Below are 25,601 nucleotides of genomic sequence, written 5' to 3' on the forward strand. Positions count from 1 at the left end.
TTTTCCGGGAGACCCAGGTGTCCGGGAAGTGGTCTTATTTGTGTTTAGACGACTGTTTCCCACGTTGGTGTCTTGGGAACCACTGTCTTGCAGGGCATACATATGTGTCTCATGAAAATGTGTTCTGTAGCCTGGTGTTCTGACAGAAGGTAGGAATTCATACTGGCAGGCTGGTTCTTTTGGGGTGTTCTGCATTTCTGAAAGCCTGTCAACGAACTTGTCACTGAGGTTTCTGGTTTTTGTATTTATCTTTCAGATTGCAGATTTGAAAGCAGCCAGGCAGCTTGCTTCCGAGATCACCTCCAAAGGAGCGTCGCTATACGACTTGCTGGGCAAGGAGGTGGAGTTGAGGGTAGGCCGCCTTCAGATAACATAGTTCCTTTCTTTGCTCAGCCTGCTTTCTCTCCAAAATTTTCTTTTTCAGTTGTTTCTCCCTTTTTAGTTGTTTTGATTTTATTAAACTGTCACCATTAAATTAAATAACATATGGAAAGTGATACACAATGTCTGCTGCCATTACTGCTCCTAGGGGCCCTACTCTGCTGTTACATCTTTGCTCCTAGGTCAGGAATGGCAGGTATGTGGCGTGTTGCCGAGACTTGGCAGACTGGGTTGGCCGTGATGCTTTTTCCTGGTAAACTCAGCCTCAGTGTTCCTCTCAGTAAAGTGCTCTTCTAAGCCAAGGGTCCCCGAACTTTACTGCTCATTGCAGTCACCCCGGGGGTCTTTAAAAAATACTCATGCTTGCCTTCCTTTCTGATTTAATTGGTGGAGTGTGACCTAGACAGTGGAAGCTTTAAAAGTTCCCCAGGTGATTCTAATGCACAGCAGAGTCTGGGGACCACAGCTCTAGGTGGTCACTGTCTTCCAACTGAAGTTGATGGTGCAGTTGAAATTTACTTTCCATTCTTGGTCTTCTAGCCCATGCCAACCAAGGAGTATGCTCCATCTACTTCATGTAAGTAGCAGTTCAAGAGAGTAGTTCCCATACCCTTAGGACATTAGAATCACCTGGGGAGATTTTAAAAATTCTGCTGTCCAGGTCATACCCGGTACTGATGAATCAGAATGTGTGGCAGTGAGGCAGGCATCTGCTTTTAAAGGTCTCCAGGTTATTCCAATGTGCAGAAGGGTTTGGGAACCACTGGTTCAAGAAGAAACAGCATCGTTTAAGTTCACATAAGGATTAATGGCATTGGAAGCATGCATCCAGTGTTTTTAAATTAAATGAAAAGACACCCACTAGGGCTTTAGGTGTGCCAATCCAGGTATGCCAGTCCATACCTGAAGACCACTGTTTAAGTCCCGCTGCCTTGCCTGTGTTCTGCTATTCCTGCTATTGTGTAATGGCATTTTTCCTCCTGCTTTTCATTTCTGCCCTAGGAGCAAACTGGAAGTGGGCAAGGTAGGGAAGAGAGACTTGGGTGCCAGGACACCTTCCCTGCTCTTGATTTGTTAGCTTAGTGGCTGCCACCTGGTAAGGTTGGTTGGCAGAACAAAACTGCCACTAAGGTCTGATTTAGATAACTAATGACGCAACGCCAGGTTTTCCATGGTTTGTGTGTTTATAGAGCAGACATACACGTGTCCCATTCTTAGTTGCTAACAGACCTAGAGAGAAGAGCTTCTACCTTGTTGATTGCCAGTGGAGCTGTGGCATCATCGTGAGATGTCACCAGGATTCCATTAGGGACCCTGTAGCACCGTCCTGTGATGAAAGAATGAAATAATCAATGGCTGAACTGTTTCTGAGGAAGCCGCAGGACCCTGAATAGAGTACTTCTCAAATTCTGATACAGTCAGGTTCTTAGGAAGATTCCCCTGTCCAGTAGTTGTTTTTCATACACTTAGCAAACATTTCTTGAGGACCAGCACCAACCACAGGCAAGGCACTGAGCTATATGTCCTTGAGGAGGTCATAATCCCTGCCTTCAAGGAGTTTACCACCAGTGCTATAGACTAAAGGAAGCACAAGATGGAATTTGATAAAGTGCCCCGGGAACCTCATAATGGCATCCACTTTAAAACCATCTGTCTTAGAAGTTTCTAGTACTGATAGGATAGGCACAAAAGTCTCCGTTGATTGGTGAATGGTTCATGCCGGGGCAGGGCCAAAGGTAACTTTGTTCTTATGGTTGCAGTTGTCAGTTATGCAGCTTAGAGGGACTTACTTTGGCAGGGAGCTCAGACAGCAAGTTCATCTGTGCTTAGTTTGGGGGTTGCTTGAGCGGAATGCTGGTAAAGAAGTAAATTTGGAAGAAAAGATGATGCATGAGAAGTTCAGTTTTGTATATAATGTTAGATGTGCACGGAACGTGTGGCTGAAAAGGAGGGCCTTGAGCTCTGGAGAGAGGGCAGGTTGGTGACATGAGTACAGGAGACATTTGCAAGAGGGAAGGCCACAAGTACGTTTGCATCAGAGATGCACGTTGTAATGGAATGTTTGAGAACCAGTCCATAAACTGTGTCCAGGGAATATTGATTTTGATTACCCCTCTTCTGGGAATATCTGTAAACGATTTCTTCTTTCCCATAGGAGCTAAGAACAGAAGCAGTTGCCAGACCTCTGGAAATAAATGAGACTGAAAAAGTGATGAGAATTGTAATAAAAGATATTTTGGTAAGATTGCTTTTATTAGCTGTTTTTATGCCTGAGGCTTGAATTATTTATTTCCCATCTGCACAAGACAGCACAAGCTAGGCCTAGTATCAGAGAAGGGGAAGTGTTAATGAAGACATCAAGTATTTAGGAAAGTTGGATACTAGATTTATTTCTTGTTAGAAATCTAAGTAGAAATTAGAAAAATTCTAGAGTATCTAGATTACTTACTGCTATCATTTTCTCCGTCAGTTTGAGCAATTTCTCATGCTATTAAAATCCTTAGAAATTCTTCAATAATTTTAGTAATTAATGCTTTATTTTATAGATTTGTTAATTTATTTAATCCACTCCTCACCGCTGGGCATTTAAAGTAGAATGAACCTACCCTTTTCTACTCATCCATGATCAACTGTTATTTGCTAATTTCATCTAAAGTATTCATTTAGAAGGCAAATAGTGAGGAGAACTCTAGACTCAGACAGCCTGGGTTTGAATCATACTGTGTGATCTTAGGCAAATAGTTTGACTCCTCTGTGCCTCACTTTTCTTACCTGTAAAATGGGGAGAATAGCAATGCCAGCCTCATAGGGTTCTTATGAGCATTGATTATGACAGTGCATGTAAAGCCTATTCTCTGGCACATAGTAACTGCTCAGTCATCATTAGTGATTTGAGGAGCCTTATGTAAGTTACCAAAACCCAAACCCGTTGCTGTTGCTGTTGAGTTGATTCCGACTTATAGCGACCATATAGAACAGAGTAGAACTGCCCCATAGGGTTTCCAAGGAACGGCTGGTGGATTTGAACTGCCGACCTTTTGGTTGGCAGCCAGTCTCTTAACCACTATGCCATGAGAGCTCCTTATGTAAGTTAGGAGTGGGCATAGAGCAAGAATATTCTTTGAGTTGTACAAAATTCTAAGAATGATAGGTTGAACGTTAATGATAGATTGAATGAAGGTTATAATACCCTTGTCATTAAACAGTAATAGTCCAGCACAGGGAGTCAGAGCCTAAGCAGGGTGAGAAAGATGTGGCGGCAGAGATGGGAGATGTTACATACAGGGGGATTGATCCAATAAGTAAATATATAAGGATAATGGAAGCCAATTTCTCACTGTTGGAGAAGGAGGTTACAAATATAGAAAGGGAGAAGATTAGAATGAATCCTGTACTTGGAGATGTTGGTCAACATATGTATAGATAGTATAGGAATAAGTATTGATATACATGTATGTATGTATATATGTATAGGGAACGTGTATATATATACACACGTATGTTTTTTTGTTGTCTGCCATCAAGTCAATTCTGCCTTGCGTGACCCCATAGGACAGAGTAGAACTGCCCCATAGGGTTTCCAGGGAGCGACTGGTGGGTTCGAATAGCCTGTGTTTTGGTTAGCAGCCTGAGCTCTTAACCACTTTGCCACCAAGGCTGCATATATGTATATGTATCACATATCTGTGCATGCACACCCACTTACACATTCATACGTTTCTTAGCTCTGAGCATACTAACAACAGCCAGCACACCTGGCACCCAGACCTTGGCTTCTAAATGCCATTCTCCACTAAAAGGAACCAGGGCTCTTTGGGAAAATGGCTGCTTCTAGAGGTGGGGTGGAAAGAGTACAAGATGACCTGGTAGGTTTTGTTGTGCCAGACAGCAAGGAAATGCTCAGAGAAAGGAAGGGGTCTGTCAGAAAGACACAGACACCAGTTTGTGCAGGCTTCCCTGGGCCAAATGGGGACAATTAAAGCCTCTTGTCACCTTAGTTAGGACCGAAACCGCTCTTTCCATCACCATTTGCTTCCCTGGCAGGAAAAAGGGATAGTAACAAGCTTTTCTGGGCCTATGCCAAGTTCCCCCTGGAAGTAGTTGGTCAAATGAGTGATTGCTTGGGGGCTGTGTTTGCTTTATCTGTTTGCTTTTGTTTTTGTTTAGTGTGATGTTGCTATGTCTGAGCAGCTGAGAAATTCCTCTCTTCAGAGAATCAGAATGGTGGTTTTATTGGCACATTGTTTCATTCATTTCCTATTAAATGTAGGCCCAGGTACAGAAGACCAAAGACCTACTGAGTAACGTGGCCTCTGATGAAGCAAATTTAGAAGCCAAAATCGAAAAGAGAAAACTAGAACTTGAAAGAAATCGAAAGCGACTTCAGACCCTGCAGAGTGTCAGGTACGTACAAACACCCATGTGAAGAGAAAGCAGAGAGGAATAGATGGCAGCGATACTAACCCTTCTAGCAGTGGAAACTGCATTGCCTAAGGCTCTCGCTGCTCGAGGGTATTCAGGGTTTGCCCATCCTAACCAACAAACTGCTAGATTCATTCTCTTTATTGCTTTCCGTGTATTTGAAAAACACCTTAATTCTTGAGCCGCAGTTTGAGCTTTTATAGCATCTGGGAACGTAGGGCAAATTCAGTCAGTCCAGATGGTAAACTTTACATAAGGCTTGGTCTCCCAGCATCCATGTCCAACCATGGATTAAGTGGAAACAGAAACACTCTCCTGTGTCCTGGTTTGAGTAGAATTTAGATTTTTGTAATTCCTCACCAGTAATTCGTCTTTCTTTTGATTTCACCTCATTGAATATACCTTTTCCAGGGAATATTGATGGATAAAAGGAGCCCTGGTGGTGCAGTGGTTAAGCGCTCAGCTGCTAACTGAAAGTTCAGAGGTTCAAACCCACCAGCAGCTCTGCAAGAGAAAGTTGTGCTAGTCTGCTTCCCTACAGATTACAGCCTTGGAAACCCCATGGGGCAGTTCTACTCTGTCCTATAGGGTTGCTATGAATTGGAGTCAGGTGCCCGGCAGCTTGTTAGGTTTTTTTTAACTGATGAATAATAGTGCCGTAAAACACCGTCTTGGTCAGTGGAGCCTTTTTAAGGGTGTTCCTCACATTTTCTTGGGGCTTTTTCCTCTCTTTGTCTTTGCTTGTTTTATACCTTCCTTCCCTTGTTCCCTTTCTTTGTTCTTTCCCTGCATCTCTGCTGGGTTTTCCCCATTTATTTTTGTTTCTGTCTTTATTACCTCCTCCTCCCAGCTCCTGCATCTGCCATGAAAGTGCTCTGCATTTTGGAGATTTTGGTGGCTGGGCCACACTCTGGCTACCATCCTGAGATCTGGGGTCAGGCAGCAACTGGGGAAAGCAGAGCACCTGCGGGCAACGTGGCCCTCCCACCGCCCCCGGTGAGGGGCAGCTGCTACACTCCTTCCTCCTCTGAAATCAGTGCTAGCAAATACATTATGCCATTAAAATAACGCAATCGTCAAAGCACAAATACACTTTTTTTGAACCCCAGATCTTCTCAGTAGTAAACCATCTCTGATTTGCTTCAGTCCATAGATTATTTTTTTAGTTCATTTATTTATATTTATATTTTTAAAAGAGCAGAATTCTCTCCCTTTTGGATTAATAATAAGAGAAGAAGTAACAGTTCAGCAAATCAGTTAAAACAGATTTTTTTTTTTTTTAATTGTGCTTCAGGTGAAAATTTACATCTCAAGTTAGATTCTCATACGAAAATTTATACACATATTGTTAAATAGGGAAACCCTGATGGCGTAGTGGTTAAGTGCTAAGGCTGCTAACCAAAGGGTCGGCAGTTCAAATCCGCCATGCGCTCCTTGGAAACTTTATGGGGCAGTTCTACTCTGTTCTATAGGGTTGCTGTGAGTCAGAATCCACTCGATAGCACTGGGTGGTCTGGGTATCGTTACATAACCCTAGTTGCTATCCCTGTAATGTGATAGCATACTCCCCTTTTCCACCCCGGATTTCCCGTGTCCATTCAACCAGCTCTTATCCCTTTCTGCCTTCTCATCTCGCTTCTGGACAGGAGCTGCCCATTTAGTCTCATGTATCTACTTTAACTAAGAAGTACACTCTTCACGAGTATTCTTTTATGTTTTATAGTACAGTCTATACCTGAAGAGTTGGCTTCGAGACTGGTATTAGTTCTGGGTTAACAGAGAGTCTGGGGGCCATAATCCAGGTTTTTATGTTATATATTTTTTTTAATTGTTTTGAAACTTAGATTTAACTTGTAGCATCCTGTGTTTCCCTTTTTAGGGGACTGATTAAATTTTGGAACATTCAGACAGTAGAATGTTATGCCCAACAAAGATGGTAAATGCCATCTATTGATTGATTTGGAGAGGTGGCTATAGCACATGATTATTTTTTAACTCATTGTTGAAGTCTATGGTATAGTGACTGAAAATAAAGACTACAGAACTTCATTTATGGTAATATTTAATGTTTGTAAAAAGTGTACTTGTATGTATACCTATGCATAGAAAAAACTGGAAGAATGTACTCTGAATATTAAGTGCTCTTGCCTGGTAATGGATTATGAGTAGTTTTTACTTTATTCTTCATACCTTTATGATAATTTCAAGTTTTCACAAAGAGCACATCTTACTTTATGATTTAAGAAAAGGTATTTGCATTTTGAGAGTGGGAAGGGAAAAAAGAAATTAGCTTTAAGCTGTTAAAGAGTGAGGGACCTTCTGCAAGAAGAGGGTTTTCCAAGAAAATCCTGACAGGATCTAGAATGCTGAATACCAGTTTCAAGCTATAGCATCTTGATTAATCTTTCACTTGTTATTTCGTTTGGTCTTCTTAGGCCAGCCTTTATGGATGAATATGAGAGGATTGAAGAAGAATTGCAGAAGCAGTATGACATTTATCTAGAGAAATTTCGTAATCTGACTTACCTGGAGCAACAGCTCGAGGATCATCATAGGATGGAACAAGAGAGGTTTGAGGTTAAGTGCTTGTCCTGTTCTTCTGGACTGACCATTCGTTGTGGCGTGGTATCTTGTGCCTGTTGACATGCCAGTTCGTAAATGTCCTTGTGAAAAAAAATGAGTGGATGCATGTTCTCCCTGGTCAGTCTGAGGATTGCTCATGTAATTCTTTTATTTTGCTGGCAGTGTAACCTGGACCCCCAGGGCTTCCAGATCTCTGATGTTATGTTATCATCAGGGTGTGATCACTTAGGATTACAGATGGCTGGCTTCACAGACATGTGACCTGAGAAGGCACAAGGAGCTCCACATGCAGGGGGGCCATACCTGGTTTAATGCTCTTCTGCTGCTGTCTTGGGATACTTAATCATTTATTTATTTAATTGTATTGAAATACTTTATCGTTTTTCAAAAATAATACTGTATTTTTGGTGAAAGTGTACACAGCAAAACAGTTTCCCATTCAGCAATTTCTACAGATAATGTTCAGTAACATTGGTTATATTCTCCACATTGTACCAACCTTCTCATTATTTCAGTTGTAGTTGTTCTGTTCCCATTGCCCTAGTCTCCCTGCCCAGCACGCCGCCCCCCCCCCCGCCCAGCCTTCTCATCTCTGCCTTAGAGTAATTGTTGGCCATTAATCATTTTTAACAAGGAGACCTACATTTTATTTTTCACTGAACCCACAAATTATGGAGCCACTCTGAGTACAGATCTGAAAATGTACTTGGTCAGGTCATTTAAAGATTTTCAAGCCCTGGTTAATTGAGTCACCCAAACTAGCTTACTGGAGACTGCTCTGTGAAGCAGAGTGGTCATAATGGTTTATTGTGGGAAGCATGTGTGATCCACAACCCAACCAGCTGTCTGCAGGTCCCCCTCATCCCAGTGGGCACAGCCACTCAGGAAACAGCATTCCAGATCCCGGCATGAGCTGATACGTATGGAATGAAGAGCGAAGGAAATTGGACCAAGTTGCTATCACCTTTTGAATTACCCTTTTCCCTTAGGGATATTTCTTTCTCATCTAAGAGTGACCATTTAGCATCTCTGTTTCTGGTGAAATTGGTCTCTAATCTCCCTTTCTCACACTGTCCTTGGCAGCATTTGGTGTAAAGGTATGCCAGCCTTCTTACAAACAGGGGCATTGGATTCAGGTCAAGTTATTTTGTTGTCCCCAGGAGGGCTAACTGGGAGTATATAGCATATTAGTATGGACATGTCTGTCTTGATGAGCAGCCCATTGGCACCCTTGTTCCCTAGCAGAGTAGCAGGTCCTGAAGGACTGGGATACAGGATGGCTATGTTTTGAGGGCAAAGAGAAGAGCCTGGAGTTCAGGACAGTTTTTAACACTGGATACCTAGGAAAGAAAGGCAAAGGGCCAATGAAAATCATCTTTGAGCGTTTTATTTGTCGAGGGCCTCCTGGGTTCAGAGAACATAAACAGAACGTGTCTTGGGGTGGCAAGTAGCTGGCCCAAGTTACCTCTGAGGCTTCCCCTTCCCTCCTCCCACCTTCCTTCACCAACTACTTATCCTTGTTTCAGCCTGGACTCACTCCTGCTCTCCATGCTTATACCACCTGGCCTCTCAAAATACCAATGCTTTTCTCTTAATGTTTAGAGCAACAACATTTTAAAAGCCAGTTCCCTTTCCTATCTCTCTTTGGATAATAATCATGGCCACCTTTTGTAACCTAACTAAAATATTGCCTTTAAAAATCTTATTTCTCCAAGAAGATAAAATACTTAGGAATAAATCTTACCAAGGATGTAAAAGACCTATACAAAGAAAACTATAAAACTCTGCTACAAGAAATTCAAAAGGACACACTCAAATGGAAAAACATACCCTGCTCATGGATAGGAAGACTTAACATAGTAAAAATGTCTATTCTACCAAAAGCCATTTATACATACAACGCACTTCCAATCCAAATACCAATGTCATACTTTAAGGGAATAGAGAAACAAATCACTAATTTCATATGGAAAGGAAAGAACCCCCGGATAAGCAAAACATTACTGAAAAAGAAGAAGAAAGTGGGAGGCCTCACCTTACCTGATTTCAGAACCTATTATATAGCTACAGTAGTCAAAACAGCCTGGTACTGGTACAACAACAGGCACATAGACCAATGGAACAGAATTGAGAATCCAGATATAAATCCATCCATTTATGAGCAGCTGATATTTGACAAAGGACCAGTGTCAGTCAATTGGGGAAATAATAGTCTTTTTAACAAATGGTGCTGGCATACCTGGATATCCGTTTGCAAAAGAATGAAACAGGACCCATACCTCACACCATGCACAAAAACTAACTCCAAGTGGATCAAAGACCTAAACATAAAGACTAAAACGATAAAAATCATGGAAGAAAAAATAGGATCTACCCTAGGAGCCCTAATACAGGGCATAAACAGAATACAAAACATTGCCAAAAATGATGAAGAGAAACCAGATAACTGAGAGCTCCTAAAAATCAAACACCTATGCTCATCTAAAGACTTCACCAAAAGAGTAAAAAGACCACCTACAGACTGGGAAAGAATATTCAGCTATGACATCTCAGACCAGCGCCTGATCTCTAAAATCTACATGATTCTGTCAAAACTCAACCACAAAAAGACAAACAACCCAATCAAGAAGTGGGCAAAGGATATGAACACACATTTCACTAAGGAAGATATTCAGGCAGCCAACAGATACATGAGAAAATGCTCTCGATCATTAGTCATTAGAGAAATGCAAATTAAAACTACGATGAGATTCCATCTGACACCAACTAGACTGGCATTAATTCAAAAAACACAAAATAATAAATGTTGGAGAGGCTGCGGAGAGACTGGAACTCTCATACACTGCTGGTGGGGTTGTAAAATGGTACAACCACTTTGGAAATCCATCTGGCGTTATCTTAAACAGTTAGAAATAGAACTACCATACAACCCAGAAATCCCACTCCTCGGAATATACCCTAAAAATACAAGACCCTTCACACAAACATATATGCACACCCATGTTTATTGCAGCTCTGTTTACAATAGCAAAAAGCTGGAAGCAACCAAGATGTCCATCAACGGACGAATGGGTAAATAAATTGTGGTATATTCACACAATGGAATACTACGCATCGATAAAGAACAGTGACGAATCTCTGAAACATTTCATAACATGGAGGAATCTGGAAGGCATTATGCTGAGCGAAATGAGTCAGTTGCAAAAGGACAAATATTGTATAAGACCACTATTATAAGATCTTGAGAAATAGAAAAAACGGAAAAGAACACATACTTTTGTGGTTACAAAGGGGGGAGGGAGGGAGGGAGGGAGAGGGCTTTTTATTGATCAATCTGTAGATGGGAACTGCTTTGGGTGAAGGGAAAGACAACACTCAAAACAAGGAAGGTCAGCCTAATTGGACAGGATTAAAAGTAAAGAGGTTTCCGAGATAAAATGAAAGCTTCAAAGGATAGCGAAGCAGGGGCTGGGGTCTGGGGAACTTGGTTTGAGAGGACTTCTAAATCAATGGGCAAAACAATTCTATTATGAAAACACTCTGCATCCCACTTTGAATTGTGGCACCTGGTGTCCTAAATGCCAACAAGCAGCCATCTAAAATACATTAATTGGTCTCAACCCACCAGGAGCAAAGGCAAAGGAAGAACACCAAGGTCACATGACAACTAAGAACCCAAGAGACAGAAAGGGCCACTTGAACCAGAGACCTACAATATCCTGAGACCAGAAGAACTAGTTGGTGCCCGGCCACAATCGATGTCTGCCCTGTCAGGGAACACAACAGACAACTCCTGAGGGAGCAGGAGACCATTGGGATGCAGACCCCAAATTCTCATTAAAAGACCACACCTAATGGTATGAATGTGACTAGAGGAATCCCAGAGACAATGCTCCCCAGAACTTCTGATGGCACAGGACAGGAACCATCCCCGAAGACAAATCATCAGGCATGAAAAGGACTGGTCAGTGGGGGGGAGAGAGATACTGATGAAGAGTGAGCTAATTAAATCAGGTGGACACAGGAGAGTGTGTTGGCAACTCTTGACTGGAGGGGGGATGAGAAGATAGAGAGAGAGGGAAGAAGGTAAAATTGGCACGAAACGAGAGACTGTAAGGGCTGACTCAATAGGGGGAGAGCAAGTGGGAGAAGGGAGTAAGATGTATGTAAACCTACATGTGACAGACTGATTGGAATGGTAAATGTTCACTTGAAGCTTAATAAAAATTAAAAAAAAAAAAAAAAATCTTATTTCTGTGCTGGGAATTAAAACCACTCTTTACTCCTTCCTTTCCCCATCCTGACCAGCACCCCATTCAGGCTGAAATTCTGAAGGTAGTGCAGGGCTGAAAAATGAAATCTGTGCTTTATTCTTTGAAGAGGGAGAGGCCTGTACCTGTCTTGTGTTAGATGTGTCCGTTCACGGTGCCAGCCCACGCAGGCACATTGACGGACATCAGTTATGATATTCATTTTCTTCAGGGGCAGTGAAGGGTCGTGGAAGGAGCACGGGTTTGGAGGGCAGCCAGGGCCAGTTGCACAGCTTTTGGGAGCCTTCCTTTCCATGGGACTGCGGGGTGATCACAGAGAGAAGGGATGTTAGGTTTTGGGACCAGAGTAGTAAGTAGCTCAGGTGATGCTAGTCCTCTTCCCTCTTCTCTAGTTTAGATCCTTTCTTTCTCTATATCGCAGACTTAGCAGTACCTTCACACATGGCAAAGAATAATAAAATAGTCCCAAAGAAGGCCATCTCTTCTGAGTCTTATTTTTCCTGTTCTACAGGAAGCTGAGAACACTCTCCGTCTGATGCAGAACAAGCTGAAGGAAGAAGAAAAGCGACTGCTCAAGAGTGGAAGTAAGGCTACGCTTGAGATAAAAAAAAAAAAAAAAATTTTTTTTTTTTTGTGAGATAGAGAATGTTTATTCCGGAACGGCATTTTCAGCTTTGAAAAACTGAGATATGTATACAAGTGTACGTATCTGTGTGTGTGTGTGTTTATGTGTATATATAAACCCCGTTTTCATCAAGTCTCTTTCGACTCATAGTGACCCTGTAGGACAGAGTAGAACTGCCATACCTTGATAGCTGGCTGCTCAGTGTTTTGGTTTCATGTACAGAACAGTGTTTCTAACTAATACATCTGACTTGTTTTGAAAAACATTTGAAGCAAACCAGTGTGTCATGGTTTGCATTAACCTCTTCACTAAGCAGCTACTGGCACATCCAGAGTCTCCTGAAATCTAATGCATCACAAAAAATGCTCGTACACGGCTGCTGAACAAGAGTTTTACTGGACAGAAGTGCTTTTAATTGTAGTGACAGAAGCTGCTCTTTTGTCTTTCTTGTGTTCTCACCAGGTAACAATGACTCAGACATCGATATCCAGGAGGATGATGAATCCGACAGTGAGTTGGAAGAGAGGCGGCTGTCTAAGCCGCGCACAGCCGTGGAGGCGCTCATGCAAGGTACCCTGTCGGTCCCCACCATCCCTACCCTACCCCCACCCATATTTCCCACCCCAGGCACTGTCTCACAGAAGCACTACAGCCAGGACGGGTTGGGACTGCTTGGTACCAAGGTCTGCAAGCGTGTTGTGAGTGGGCCCCTGAAGTGACACCTGCTGCAGTGTTTATCCTGCCCTGTTGTTTACCAGGATTTGGTTCTTAAACTGCCCAGCATGATCTTTGCTGCTAATGAATGTTGTGCCAAAAATAGCCGATTCATATTTGTGCCTTGTCTTTTCCAACAGAAGCCTCGGGAACACACTCCCTGGGCCACAGAGCCATATTCTGCCCTTTTTGGGTCCCACCTTTGCCCCCAGTGCAATTATAGCCATTATAGTCAGAGAATTAATGCACAAAAGGACTTACATGGGCACCTCTGCCTTTAAAAAGATGCTGTTCTGATTTATATGCTCTCACTGCCAAAGACTCAACAATAACCTGTGTGGAGCAAATGTGAATACTCCCCTTGCTTCCCACTCTCCATACTAGAGGGATCATGGCCAGTGACCTTGGACTGTGTCTTCAGTTGCGCGTGCGCACACACACACACACACACACACACAATCAGACATAGATGGAAAGATCATCTTAGAATTTTTTTAAACCTAAATGGGATCAGATTATATGTATGGTTCTGCATCTTGCTATTCTTTTTATTTAATTAAATCTATTGGAATTCGTTCCATGTTACTAAAATATAGGCCTGCTTCACCCTTTCTAACAGCTGCGTGGAATCACATGGCGTGGCTAAACCTGTCATTTATTTAGACTTTCCCCTATTGCTAACCATTTACATTTTTTCCATTTTTTTCCTTTTTGTATATCTCTAAGAATTTCTTTAGGTTGCATCATTAAAAGTGGGATTCTTAGGTTAAAAAAGGCTATATAAGTTTTTATTTTCATAGATACTGACAAATTAACCTGTGTTTGCCTTTCAAAATATGTCTTATTTGTCTAGTATATTTGTCTAGCAGCTGTTAATTTTGGGGGCCCAGTCGTATTTTTGTATACCTAATACCTTAAAAGAGTAAATCATCCTGCTTTCTTTATTTTGTATTAACTTGTGTTGTTAAGTGCACTCACATTAAAGGCTCAGCTGTCTTCATTCATTACATTTCTCTTTTCTAATAAGATAACTAGATGCTCTGATTTTATGTTTCTTCTTTCACTTTTTTAAATAATTTTTTATTATGTTTTCAGTGAAGGTTTACACAGCAGTTGAGGTTCCCATTCAGCAATTTCTATTACATGTTGTTCAGTGACATTGGTTACGTTCTTCATAATGCATGAACATTCTCATTATTTCCGCTTTAGTTGTTTCTATTAATCTAGTTTCCCTTCCCCCGTACATTCTCATCTTTGTGTTAAAGTAATTTTTGACCATTTCATTTCATATAGGTGATTTTTTAAAGGAGCACAGTGCTTATGGGTGGTATTTTTTGAGCCAGTTGTTATTTAGCTACAAGCTGACCTCACAGGGTTAGTTTCAGTTGAAGGTTTGAAGAATATCTTAGGGTAGTAGTTGCTGAGAGTCCTCCAGTCTCAACCAGTCTAGTAGGTCTTTTTTTTTTTTTAGGAATTTGGGGTTTTGTTCCATATTTTTCCCCCATTCTATCAGGTTCTGTGTATCACTGTCCTGGTTAGAACGGTCAGTAGTGTACCAGGCACCATCTAGTTCTTCTGGTACTTCTTGTGATTTTTTTTTAATAGCCTGATGGCATAAATAGAGGCTGCTGTTGTTGTTAGGTGCCATTGTGTTGGTTCCGACTCAGTGACCTCATATGACAGAGTAGAACCACCCCATAGGGTTTTCTCGACTGTAGTCATTAAAGAAGCAGATCCGCCAGGTCTTTCTCTCATGGAGCCTCTGAGTGGGTTCAAATCTCCATCCTTTTGATTAGTAGCTGAGCACTTTACCACTGTACCGCCAGGGCTCCTTAAGCTTAACCACTGTGCCACCATGGCTCCTCAAGGTCAGGTGGGTTCTCACTGTTCCTTTGTGCTTCTCTTGTCCTTAGGGAGACCCAGCACGCGCATCGTGGGCACAATGCAGGGTGGTGACTCAGATGATGACGTGAGTCCAGCAGCTCCCTCTTATGCTTCTGTCCTGTCCCGTATCGGGCTGGCCTCCTAGACTAGACTACCCAAGGGGCTGCACAGCCAGGCACCAGTCTGGCCAGCCTGGTGTGAGCTGGTGATTCTCAGGCCAGCCCGGTGCTTGGTTTGTGGCAGGGCTTGGCCTCCTAAGGAGCTGAACTGTTTTCTTTGCTGGTCGATGGCTTGTTTCTTTTCTGTTCAAATGAACGTGCTTTCCTATTTTTTCACTTTCTCACCCTTCTTTCCATTCTCACTTTCCAAAGACGGAAGCAGCACCAGCTCACTTAGGTAAATGCAGGACTTCCACCTCCAAGAAGCAGGTTGGTTTTCTTTTTCACCTCATCCGTTTGCCTGTGTCTAAATCAGGGAGGGATTGGATGTATGACTCAGCCCAGGAGTGATGCTTTCCCTCTCCTGGACAAGAAGCCACTCAGAACAGAGCCCACCACTGAATGGCCAAGTGATCTGAGGTGTCTGTGCTAGAGAGGAGGCTGTGGGTGGGGCTCATCAGGCCCTCAGCTATAGCCTGAGATGCAGGGGTGCTGCTGTGGGGCAGGGCCCTTCTGGAGCTCCATCTGGGCAGGGAACATGGAAGGATGCTCTCCCAATACCTGGCTGACAGTGCCTGGGCACAAGACTGCAGGACAGCATGGGTAACCAAGTAGGAAACTGGACCAGAGTAGGCAGACGAGTGTGGCCCCTGCAGCGTTGGGTTGTTGGTACTGCCCAGTCAGTCACTCTGGGTTGCCTTCTCTGTCACAGTCCTGGGCAGTGCTGCTCGGCTTAGGGGGGTCATCTCCATCAGGGAATGGAGGCTGAAGGCCAAGTGTGCCCAGAGCAGGGCTCTAGGGGCCACACCAGGATAGGAGCGCAGTCTCACATTCTTGTACAAAAGGTGTGTATGCTAAATGCCATCAGTGTCCACTGTTACAGGAAGCTGGCCAGCATGCACAGAGGAGGGAAGGCCTTGATACCTGATGGTGGTTTCTAGAGAGACAGAGAAACTGCCTGTAAATTTAACCAAGTTTGGGACAGATATAACCAGAGAAGAATAGCTTTTCTCCCTCCACCTTGCCCATCTAGGACAGAAATCCTGAAAGTCTGACTGAGGAGTGGACAATGCCTGGGAAGCACTGTCAGGTCTCCTTCTGTGTGATTTGTTGACCCTTGGCATAGCTGTCTGCTTTCCAGAATGATTGTAGTAGCGTAACCGCGATGTTCTCTGGACCTTGCTGTTGTCCCTTGTGTGTTTCAGGGAGGCTCATTCCTTCCAGTGCACCCTCGGCATTGGAGCTTGTCCGTCATGCATTCACGCGTTTGTTCAGCATGTGGTCACTGAGTGCCTGCTAGGGATTGTGAGGCTGCAGCAGTGAGTGGGCGCAAAGCCCCTGCCCTGAGGCAGCTTCCGCTCCAGGAAGGGGAGACCAGCAATAATCAAGCCATCATATCAGGAGTGATCTGTGTAAAGAAGGAAAGTAAAGCAAGTTAAGGGGATAGAGTGACAGGAATGGAGGAGTAAGTGTGATGTCTTTGGATTTGTCAGGGAAGTTCTCTGATAAGGACCTTTCAGCAGAGGCCTGAATGGAGGAGAGGGGTTCTGGGCCTGAAGAATGTAGATTGTGTACTTGAGGACCAGCAGTGCTGGCCTGACTGGGGGGGCGTGAACTTGGGGGGATGGGCAGTAAGAGAGGTAGTGGGGCCAGGCCCTGCAGAGCTATGTAGGATGTGATGAGGATGCTGGGTTTTCTCCTGGGTGCAGTGGGAAGGCATGGGGGATTGTGGTGGGAAGGCATGGGGGGATTGTGGGAAGGTGTGGGGGGATTGTGGTGGGAAGGTGGGGTTGTCGGAAGGCATGGGGGGATGGCAGTGGGAAGGCATGGGGGGTTGTAGGAAGGCATGGAGGAAGGCGAGAAGGTGTAAAGGGATTGTGTTGGGAAGGTGTAGGTAGACTGTTGTGGGATGGCGGGGGTTGTGGGAAGGCATGGGGGATGGTGGAAAGGCATGGGAGGGTTGTGGTGGGAAGGCATGGGGGGGTTTGGTGGGATGACGACTGTGGTGGGAAGGTGTGGCGCCTGTGGTGGAAAGATGTGGGGGTGTTGTGGGAAGGTGTGGGTTGTGGTTGGAAGGCGTCGGGTTGTGGGAAGGCGGGGATAGTGGTGGGGAGTTGTGGGGGAAAGGTGTGGGGGTGTTATGGGAAGGTGTGGGGGGATGGCAGTGGGAAGGCATGGGGGATGGTGTTGGGAAGGCATGGGGGGTGGCGGTGGGAAGGCGTGGGGGGTTGTGGTGGGAAGGCATGAGGAGGGGAATTGCAGTGGGAAGGCATGGGGTTTTGTGAGCCCAGTGCCAAGCGCTGCTTCACATTTCAAGAGAAACCAGTGAGGAGGCACTTGTAGCCACCCAGGTGAGAAACGCTGTGGCTTAGGTCCCCAGGAGCAACTGCATCCACTAGCATGCAGGGCAGGTCCCGTGGCGCTCCTAGGACGTCAGTGCTGGAGCCGGCCTGTAGTGCCAGGTGCAGGTGGCACGTTGGTGTTTAAAGGTTCCAGTTAGGTGATATGTTACCCTGTGTATTCTGACTTGCAGTCTGTAGACTTGGCCCCATTCTTAGGCCCCAACAGCCGGACCGCCTCTCTCTGCCATGTGCCTCTTCAGATCGGGGTACTGTCTGTGCTTTTACCCCTCAAGCTGTGGGTAAAAAAATGAGGCAGGGTCTCTGCTAAGAAGATGCGGTAACAAGATGGGACCCAAACTTGTAGTTGCTGTTCTTTTTCTATAGGATGACTCAGAGGACAGTGAAATTGACATGGAAGATGATGAAGAAGACGATGACGATTTGGAAGATGAGAGCATTGCTCTCTCACCAGCTAAGCCCAGTCGGAGGATTCGGAAACCTGAGACCCTGGATGAGAGTGACAATGACTTCTGATCTTCTTGCCGAGGGACTCAGGCAGATTAAAACCCTCAGATTGTAGGTAAATGAGAAACTGGAGGTTTAGAAAGGTAAAATATCTTGCTCACTAATTCAGCTAGACTCATCGTTACTGAAGTAATACCTGCTTCTGCCATTGCCTTCTGTGTTTGTGTCCCATGAAGCTTTATTAAGAACCAAAGTAAACCCCACAGATGAGTTTTTTTTTTTTTTTTTTGCTTTATTTGTCTCCTAAAACTTGGGCGATGCATATGTGTGTAGTGATTGACCCCCACAGGACAAAAGCTAGGGAAGTAAGAGCTATGCAGTGTGTGGTGCTGGTTAGGTGCCATCGAGTCGCATCCAGCAATATATAAGCCTTGGTTATTATTCTCTGTTTCCCTTAAGAATCAATGGAATAGACCTGGGGCTGGAGCTGGTTTTAGGAATGGGTGGGGAGCATCCAGCAGTTCACTGCAGTACAGTAGATGTGATCACTGTACATTGGCTTTTCATTCTAGCCTTTATTTTATTCTCTATTTTCTACCATGTGTTCACAATATCAAACTGATACAAGGTTAGCTAAGTTAGATAAAAACCAGTTTTCCTTGAAAATCAGGCAGCAGAGAGGTTCCAGATTATAAATATTTTTTTTTTTCTCAGAAAGCTGGCATTAGCTTAGAGTGTCAGATTCACCTTGAGTTACAGCCACCTTTAGATTTCCACAGCTTATACTAAGTTTGGAAACTGCTGACCTGGGTGACTCACTGTTGAGTTACCTCTTCAGAGGTTCCAGTTTCCTGTGACCATGACAGCTGGTACACTTTCTCTTTCCCACCAGCCAGCATGTTTCTCAGGAGGCTTTTTCTCATCTAAACGATGGACAAGATGGCAGGTTTCTCGCATTTCCCTCCTTAGGGGAGGGAGAAGCTTAAGAAAAAAGCGCTAATATAGATTCTTGTTTCTGATTTAATCTAGAATTGAATTAGGCAAAGTAGCTCTAAAAGAATCTCCCTGTTGTGAAATGAGAAGTGATGTGGGTGGAATTTTTTTGTTTTGTTTTTCATTTAAAAGCACAGAGTAGTTTTTATTTACTTTATAGTTATAAAGTCAGATGACTTGAAGTTACTTATATTTTAAGAAATACATTTAATACCATATTTTTATATTATTAAATATTACTTGAAAGTATAATTATTTTGTTCCTTGGATCTACACCACGTGAATACTTATGCAAGGAAAAGTTCATAGGTCAGTACAATACATGTCAATTTTAGGAGACTGTGACAGTTAAAGAGCCCTGGTGGTACAGTAGTTAAGCACTTGGCTGCTAGTCGAAAGGTTGGCAATTCGAACCCATCAGCCGCTCTTCAGGAGAAAAACGTGGCAATCTGCTTTCATAAAGAGTACAGTCTAGGAGACCCTACAGGGCAGCTCTTCTCTGTCCTATAAGGTCCCTATGAGTTGGAAACGACTCAACAGCATTAGATTTTGGTTTATGTGATGATTATTTCTATTTTCTTCGCTTTTTTCTGTCTTTTCCTAAACTTTACGTGTAAGATTACCTTTTTAAAAATAAAAAATTCTACATTTAGGCAGGGCCAAGATGGCGGAATAGCCAGACACTGCCTGCGAACCCTCTTATAACAAAGACCCCCAAAAACAAGTGAAACGAGTGTATTTATGACAAGCTAGGAGCCCTGAACATCAAAGGCAAAGTTAGAAAATGGACCGAGTGGCAGGAGGAGGGGGAGAGGGGTTCAGAAATAGAGAGGAGTTGCCGGACCTGAATTGCTGGGATCACTCAGGCACCATTCCTGGGAGCGGCTGCAGTGTACTGGTAGTAACGTTTGGCCGCAGTTTGCTCAGGGAGGAGCAGACAGCTGCACAGCCTGCTCACACCTCCAGAACCAGATAATAACGGCGCTCTTGGCAAAAGCTAAGTACTTGAGTACGTTTTACTGCACCCCCCACCCCTAGCCAGCTTAAGGGGCTGTTGATTTCCCTGGGCCTGAGATAGGCTGTGTTGAGCACCTGGAGCCATCCTCCCGGCCTTGGAGAAGTAATAAATTTGCAAATGGGGGAAAAGATAATTTGCCAGCTCCACTAACCTGGGAAGCTCAGGACAGAAGTGGCTCCTCTTGAGGCATGAACAGTGTGTGGACTTTGAGTAACTTTCCCCCATGTATGAACCTGCGTGGGCCTATTTCAGGAGAATAGGCTCTTGTTAGCAGACTACAACTGTTTCAACTGTGTGGTGGAGAGGTGAGTGTTTGATGTTTGACACTGTTTTGCCTACTAAACAGGGTCCTCACCTACACACATCAGGGGTCTAAGGACCGGTAGCTCCACTCAGGTCACCCAGCGACCTGTGACAGGAGCCCAAGGATAACTGGTACCTCCCAGTCCTTACAATGAAAAACACTGGGTGCCCATGGTCCATCTGTAGAACTCACCCACAGGAATGCTGTAGCGAAGAGGGACACACTTTCCTCAGAGACACTTGGGGGACGATTGTAAGCCCCCTGCCTTGTTCAGAGCGTGACCCCCTGCTGCAACCAGATACTGGCACTTACACCAATCACCCCTGCCCCTCTAAGACTGTAGGACAGGGCATGTACCACACACTTGATGATCAGCTACCTGGACATCTGAGCTGAATTCATACAAGAAAAGTGAATGGTCTCCTAGACTGATATACTTGATAACAGCTCTAGCCATCTGGTGACAGGATGTCATAACGCCAAAGGGGAAAATAAGCTAGCTCACTCAAGCAACCCGTGTGGGCATATCAAAACAAAACAAAGCGAGAAGCTAGGATACAGTGAGCCAACATAAAATAAATACAATAACTTATAGATGGCCTGGAGACAACAATCAATATCAAGTCACATGAAGAAACAGACTGTGATCACCTCAACAAACTCTCAAGGAATCACCGGATCTTCTGGATGAAGATGTCTTCCTGGAATTACCAGATGCAGAATTCAAAAGATTAATATACAGAACTCTTTGAGACATCAGGAACGAAATTAGGAAGGCGAACAGGCAATATGCAGAAGAATTGAAGAAACATATGGATAAAGCAGTTGAAGAAATTTAAAAGATTATTAAAGAACATAATGAAAAATTTAATAACCTGAAAGAATCTATAGAAACAGTAATCAAAGAAATTCACAAGATTAACAATACAGTTACAGGATTAGACAACTCAATAGAAAGAGGACAAGAATTGAGCAAGTGGAAGGCAGAATTGGTGAACTTGAAGATAAAGCACTTGGCACCAATATATTTGAAGGAAAATCAGATAAAAGAACTTAAAAAAATGAAGAAACCTTAAGAATCATGTGGAACTCTATCGAGAGAAATAACCTACCAGTAATTGGAGTACCAAAACAGGGAAGGGTAATAGAAAATACAGAGAGAATCGCTAAAGATTCATTGGCAGAAAACTTCCCTGATACCATGAAAGATGAGAAGGTATCTGTCTAAGATGCTCATCAAATTCCACATAAGGTAGATCTTAAAAGAAAGTCACCAAGACATATCGTAATCAAACTTGCCGAAACCAAAGATAAAGAGAATTTTAAGAGCAGCTAGTGTTTTTTTAAGGGATAAACAGAGTTACCTACAAAGGAGAGTCGATAAGAATAAGCTCGGACTACTTGGCAGAAACCATGCAGGCAAGAAGGCAATGGGATGGCTTATGTAAAGTATTGAAGGAAAAAAAATTGCCACCCGAGAATCATATATCTAGCAAAACTGTCTCTCAAATATGAAGATGTAATTAGGACATTTCCAGATGAACAAAAGTTTAGGGAATTTGTAAAAACCAAACCAGAACTACAAGAAATACTAAAGGGAGTTCTTTGGTTAGAAAATCAATAATATCAGGTATCAACCCAAGACTAGAACACTGGGCAGAGCAATTGGATGTCAGCCCAGAAAGGGAAATCACAAAAATAAATCAAGATTAAAAAACACTCAAAACAGGGAAATAGCGATGTTATTATGTAAAAGAAGACGTTAAAACAATAAAGACAGACAGAAATGTAGTGATAGATATTTCATATGGACAGGAAGACAAGGTGATACAAAGAAATAAAAGTTAGGTTTAAATTTAGAAAAATAGGCGTAAATATTAAAGTAACCACATAGATAAATTATTCTACACATCAAAATAAAATACAAGAAAAAAATGGAGACTCAGCAGAAACAAAATTAACAACAACGAATGTAAGGAAAAGACAATATATAAACTACTCAGCACAGAAAATTAAATGGGAAAAGAAACAGTCAACAACACACAAAAAAAGACATCAAAATGACAGCACTAAATTCATACCTATCCATAATAATGCTGAATGTAAATGGACTTAATGCACCAATAAAGGCACAGAGAGTGGCAGAATGGGTTAAAAACATGATCCATCTGTATGCTGCCTACAAGAGACACACCTTAGACTCAGAGACACAAACAAACTAAAAGGATGGAAAAAAATAAGCAAACAACAATAAAAAAAAGAGCCGGAGTGGCAATATTAATTTCGGACAAAATAGACTTTAAAGTTAGATCCACCACAGAGGTTTAAGGGCAGACACTATATAATGATTAAAGGGACAATATACCAGGAAGATATAACAATATTAAATATTTATGCACCCAATGATAGGGCAGCAAGATACATAAAACAAACTCTAACAGCATTAAAAAGTGAGATAGCTCCACAGTTATACTAGGGGACTTCAATACACCACTTTTGGCAAAGGACAGGACATCCAGAAAGAAGCTCAATGAAGACACGGAAGATCTAAGTGCTGCACTCAACCTTGTAGACATATACAGAACACTCCATCCAACAGCGGTCAAGTATACTTTCTTTTCTAGTGCACATGGAACATTCTCTAGAATAGACCACATATTAGGTCATAAAGCAAGCCTTAGAAGAATCCCAAACATTGAAATATTACAAAGCATCTTCTCTGAGTATAAGACCATGAAAGTAGAAATGAGCAACAGAAAAAGCAGGGAAAGAAATCAAACACTTGGAAACTGAACAATACTCTGCTCAAAAGAGACTGGGTTATAGAAGACATTCAGGATGGAGTAAAGAAATTCAGAGAATCCAATGAGAATGAAAACCTTTGGGACACAGCGAAAGCAGTGCTCAGAGGTCAATTTATATCAATAAATGCACACATCCAAAAAGAAGAAAGGGCCAAAATCAAAGAATTATCCCTACAACTTGAACAAATAGAAAGAGACCAACAAAAGAATCCCACATGCACCAGAAGAAAACAAATAATAAAAATTAGAACAGAAATGAAATAAAAAAAGTTAAAATTTAAACTTTTTTTCTAATGAAATAGAAAACAAAAAAACAGTTGAAAGAATTAACAAGACCAAAAGCTGATTCTTTGAAAAAATTAACAAAATTGATAAACCATTGGCCAAACTGACAAAAGAAAAACAGGAGAGGAAGCAAATAACCCGAATAAGAAATGAGATAGGCGATATTACAACAGACCCAACTGAAATTAAAAGAATCATATCAGATGACTATGAAAAATTGTACTCTAGGAAATTTGAAAACTAGAAGAAATGGACAAATTCCTGGAAACACACTACCTGCCTAAACTAAGACAAACAGGTAGAACAACTAAATAAACCCGTAATAAAAGAAGAGATTGAAAAGGTAATCAAAAAATCCCAAGAAAAAAAAAAGCCCTGGCCCAGATGGCTTCACTGCAGAGTTCTACCAAACTTTCAGAGAAGAGTTAACACCACTACTACTAAAGCTATTTCAGAACATAGAAAAGGACGGAATACTGCCAGACTCATTCTGTGAAGCCACCATATCCCTGATACCAAAACCAGGTAAACCACAAAAAAAGAAAATCACAGACCTTTGTCCCTCATGAACTTAGATGCAAAAATCCTCAACAAAATCCTAGCCAAGAGACTTCAACAACATATCAAAAAAAATAATTCACCATGACCAAGTGGGATTCATACCAGGTATGCAGGGATGGTTCAACATTAGAAAAATAATGTAATCCATCATATAAATAAAACCAAAGACAGGAATCACATGATTTTATCAATTGATGCAGAAAACCCATTTGACAAAGTTCAATACCCATCCATGAGAAAAACTCTCAGCAAAATAGGAATAGAAGGAAAATTCCTCAACACAGTAAAGGGCATTTATACAAAGCCAATAGCCAACATCATCCTAAATGGAGAGAGTCCTTGAGACTGGGAACCAGACAAGGATGCCCTTTATCACCACTCTTATTCAGCATAGTGCTGGAGGCCCTAGCCAGAGCAGTTAGGCTAAATAAAGAAATAAAGTGCATCCAGATTGGCAAGGAAGAAGTAAAAGTATCTCTGTTTGCAGACATGATCTTGTAATACCCAGAAAACCCTAAAGAATCTTCAAGAAAACTACTGAAACTAATAGAAGAGTTCAGCAGAGTGTCAGGATACAAGATAAACATACAAAAATCAGTTGGATTCATCTGCACCAACAAAAAGAACAGCGAAGAGGAAATCACCAAATCAATACCATTTACAGTAGCCCCCAAGAAGATAAAATACTTAGAAATAAATCTTACCAGAGATGTAAGATACTTATACAAGGAAAACCACAAAGTACTACTGCCGGAAACCAAAAGAGACCTACATAAGTGGAAAAACATACCTTGCTCATGGATAGGAAGGGTTAACATTGTAAAAATGTCTATTCTACCAAAAGTGATCTATAGATACAATGCAATTCCGATTCAAATTCCAACAACATTTTTCAGTGAGATGGAGAAACAAATCACCAACTTCATATGGAAGGGAAAGAGGCCCTGGATAAGTAAAAAAAAGCATTACTGAAAAAGAAGAACAAAGTGGGAGGCCTAACTCTACCTGATTTTAGAACCTATTATACTGCCACAGTAGTCAAAACAGCATGGTACTGGTGTAGCAACAGATACATAGACCAATGGAATAGAATTGAGAATCTGGACATAAATCGATCCACATATGAGCAGTTGATATTTGACAAAGGCCCAAAGTCAGTTAAATGGGGAAAAGACAGTCTTTTTAACAAATACTGCTGGCACAACTGGATATCCATGTGCAGAAAAATGAAACAAGACCCATACCTCTCACCATACACAAAAACGAACTCAAAATGGATCAAAGACCTAAATATAAAATCTGTAATGTTAAAGATCATGGAAGAAAAAATAGGGACAACATTAGGAGCCCTAATACATGGCATAAACAGTATACAAAACATTACTAACAATGTAGACAAGAAACTAGATAACTGGGAACTCCTAAAAATCAAATACTTAAGCTCATCCAAAGACTTTACTAAAAGAGTAAAAAGATTACCTACAGACTGGGAAAAAGTTTTTGGCTATGACATTTTCTGTCAGCCCCTGATCTCTAGAATCTACATGATACTGCAGAAACTCAACTACAAAAAGGCAAATAACGCTATTAAAAAATGGGCAAAAGATATGAGCAGGCAGTTCACTAAAGAAGGCATTCAGGTAGCTAACAGATACATGAAGAAATGCTCAGATCATTAGCCATTAGAGAAGTGCAAATCGGAACTACAATGAGATTCCATCTCACTCCAACAAGGCTGGCATGAATCCAAAAAACACAAAATAATAAATGTTGGAGAGGTTGTAGAGAGAC

At 42.3% G+C, this 25,601-nt stretch overlaps 1 protein-coding gene across 4 annotated transcripts in view; it reads left to right on the forward strand.

Annotated features, from left to right (window-relative positions):
• CLUAP1 (clusterin associated protein 1) overlaps positions 1-24,973 on the forward strand; it is a 33,799-nt gene extending 8,826 nt beyond the window's left edge. For all 4 annotated transcript variants that reach the window (XM_003417746.4, XM_010597356.3, XM_023557422.2 and 1 more), the window contains exons 5-12: positions 257-352; positions 2,537-2,620; positions 4,652-4,785; positions 7,239-7,380; positions 12,169-12,241; positions 12,745-12,852; positions 14,910-14,965; positions 17,765-24,973. In XM_003417746.4, the coding sequence (XP_003417794.1) occupies positions 257-352; positions 2,537-2,620; positions 4,652-4,785; positions 7,239-7,380; positions 12,169-12,241; positions 12,745-12,852; positions 14,910-14,965; positions 17,765-17,914 (843 nt within the window). In that variant the 3' untranslated portion in view covers positions 17,915-24,973. The remainder of the gene's footprint in view (positions 1-256; positions 353-2,536; positions 2,621-4,651; positions 4,786-7,238; positions 7,381-12,168; positions 12,242-12,744; positions 12,853-14,909; positions 14,966-17,764) is intronic.
• The last annotated feature ends 628 nt before the right edge of the window (positions 24,974-25,601 follow it).

The sequence above is a fragment of the Loxodonta africana genome, chromosome 12 (genome assembly GCF_030014295.1).
Source record: "Loxodonta africana isolate mLoxAfr1 chromosome 12, mLoxAfr1.hap2, whole genome shotgun sequence".
Taxonomy (NCBI): Eukaryota; Metazoa; Chordata; class Mammalia; order Proboscidea; family Elephantidae; genus Loxodonta; species Loxodonta africana.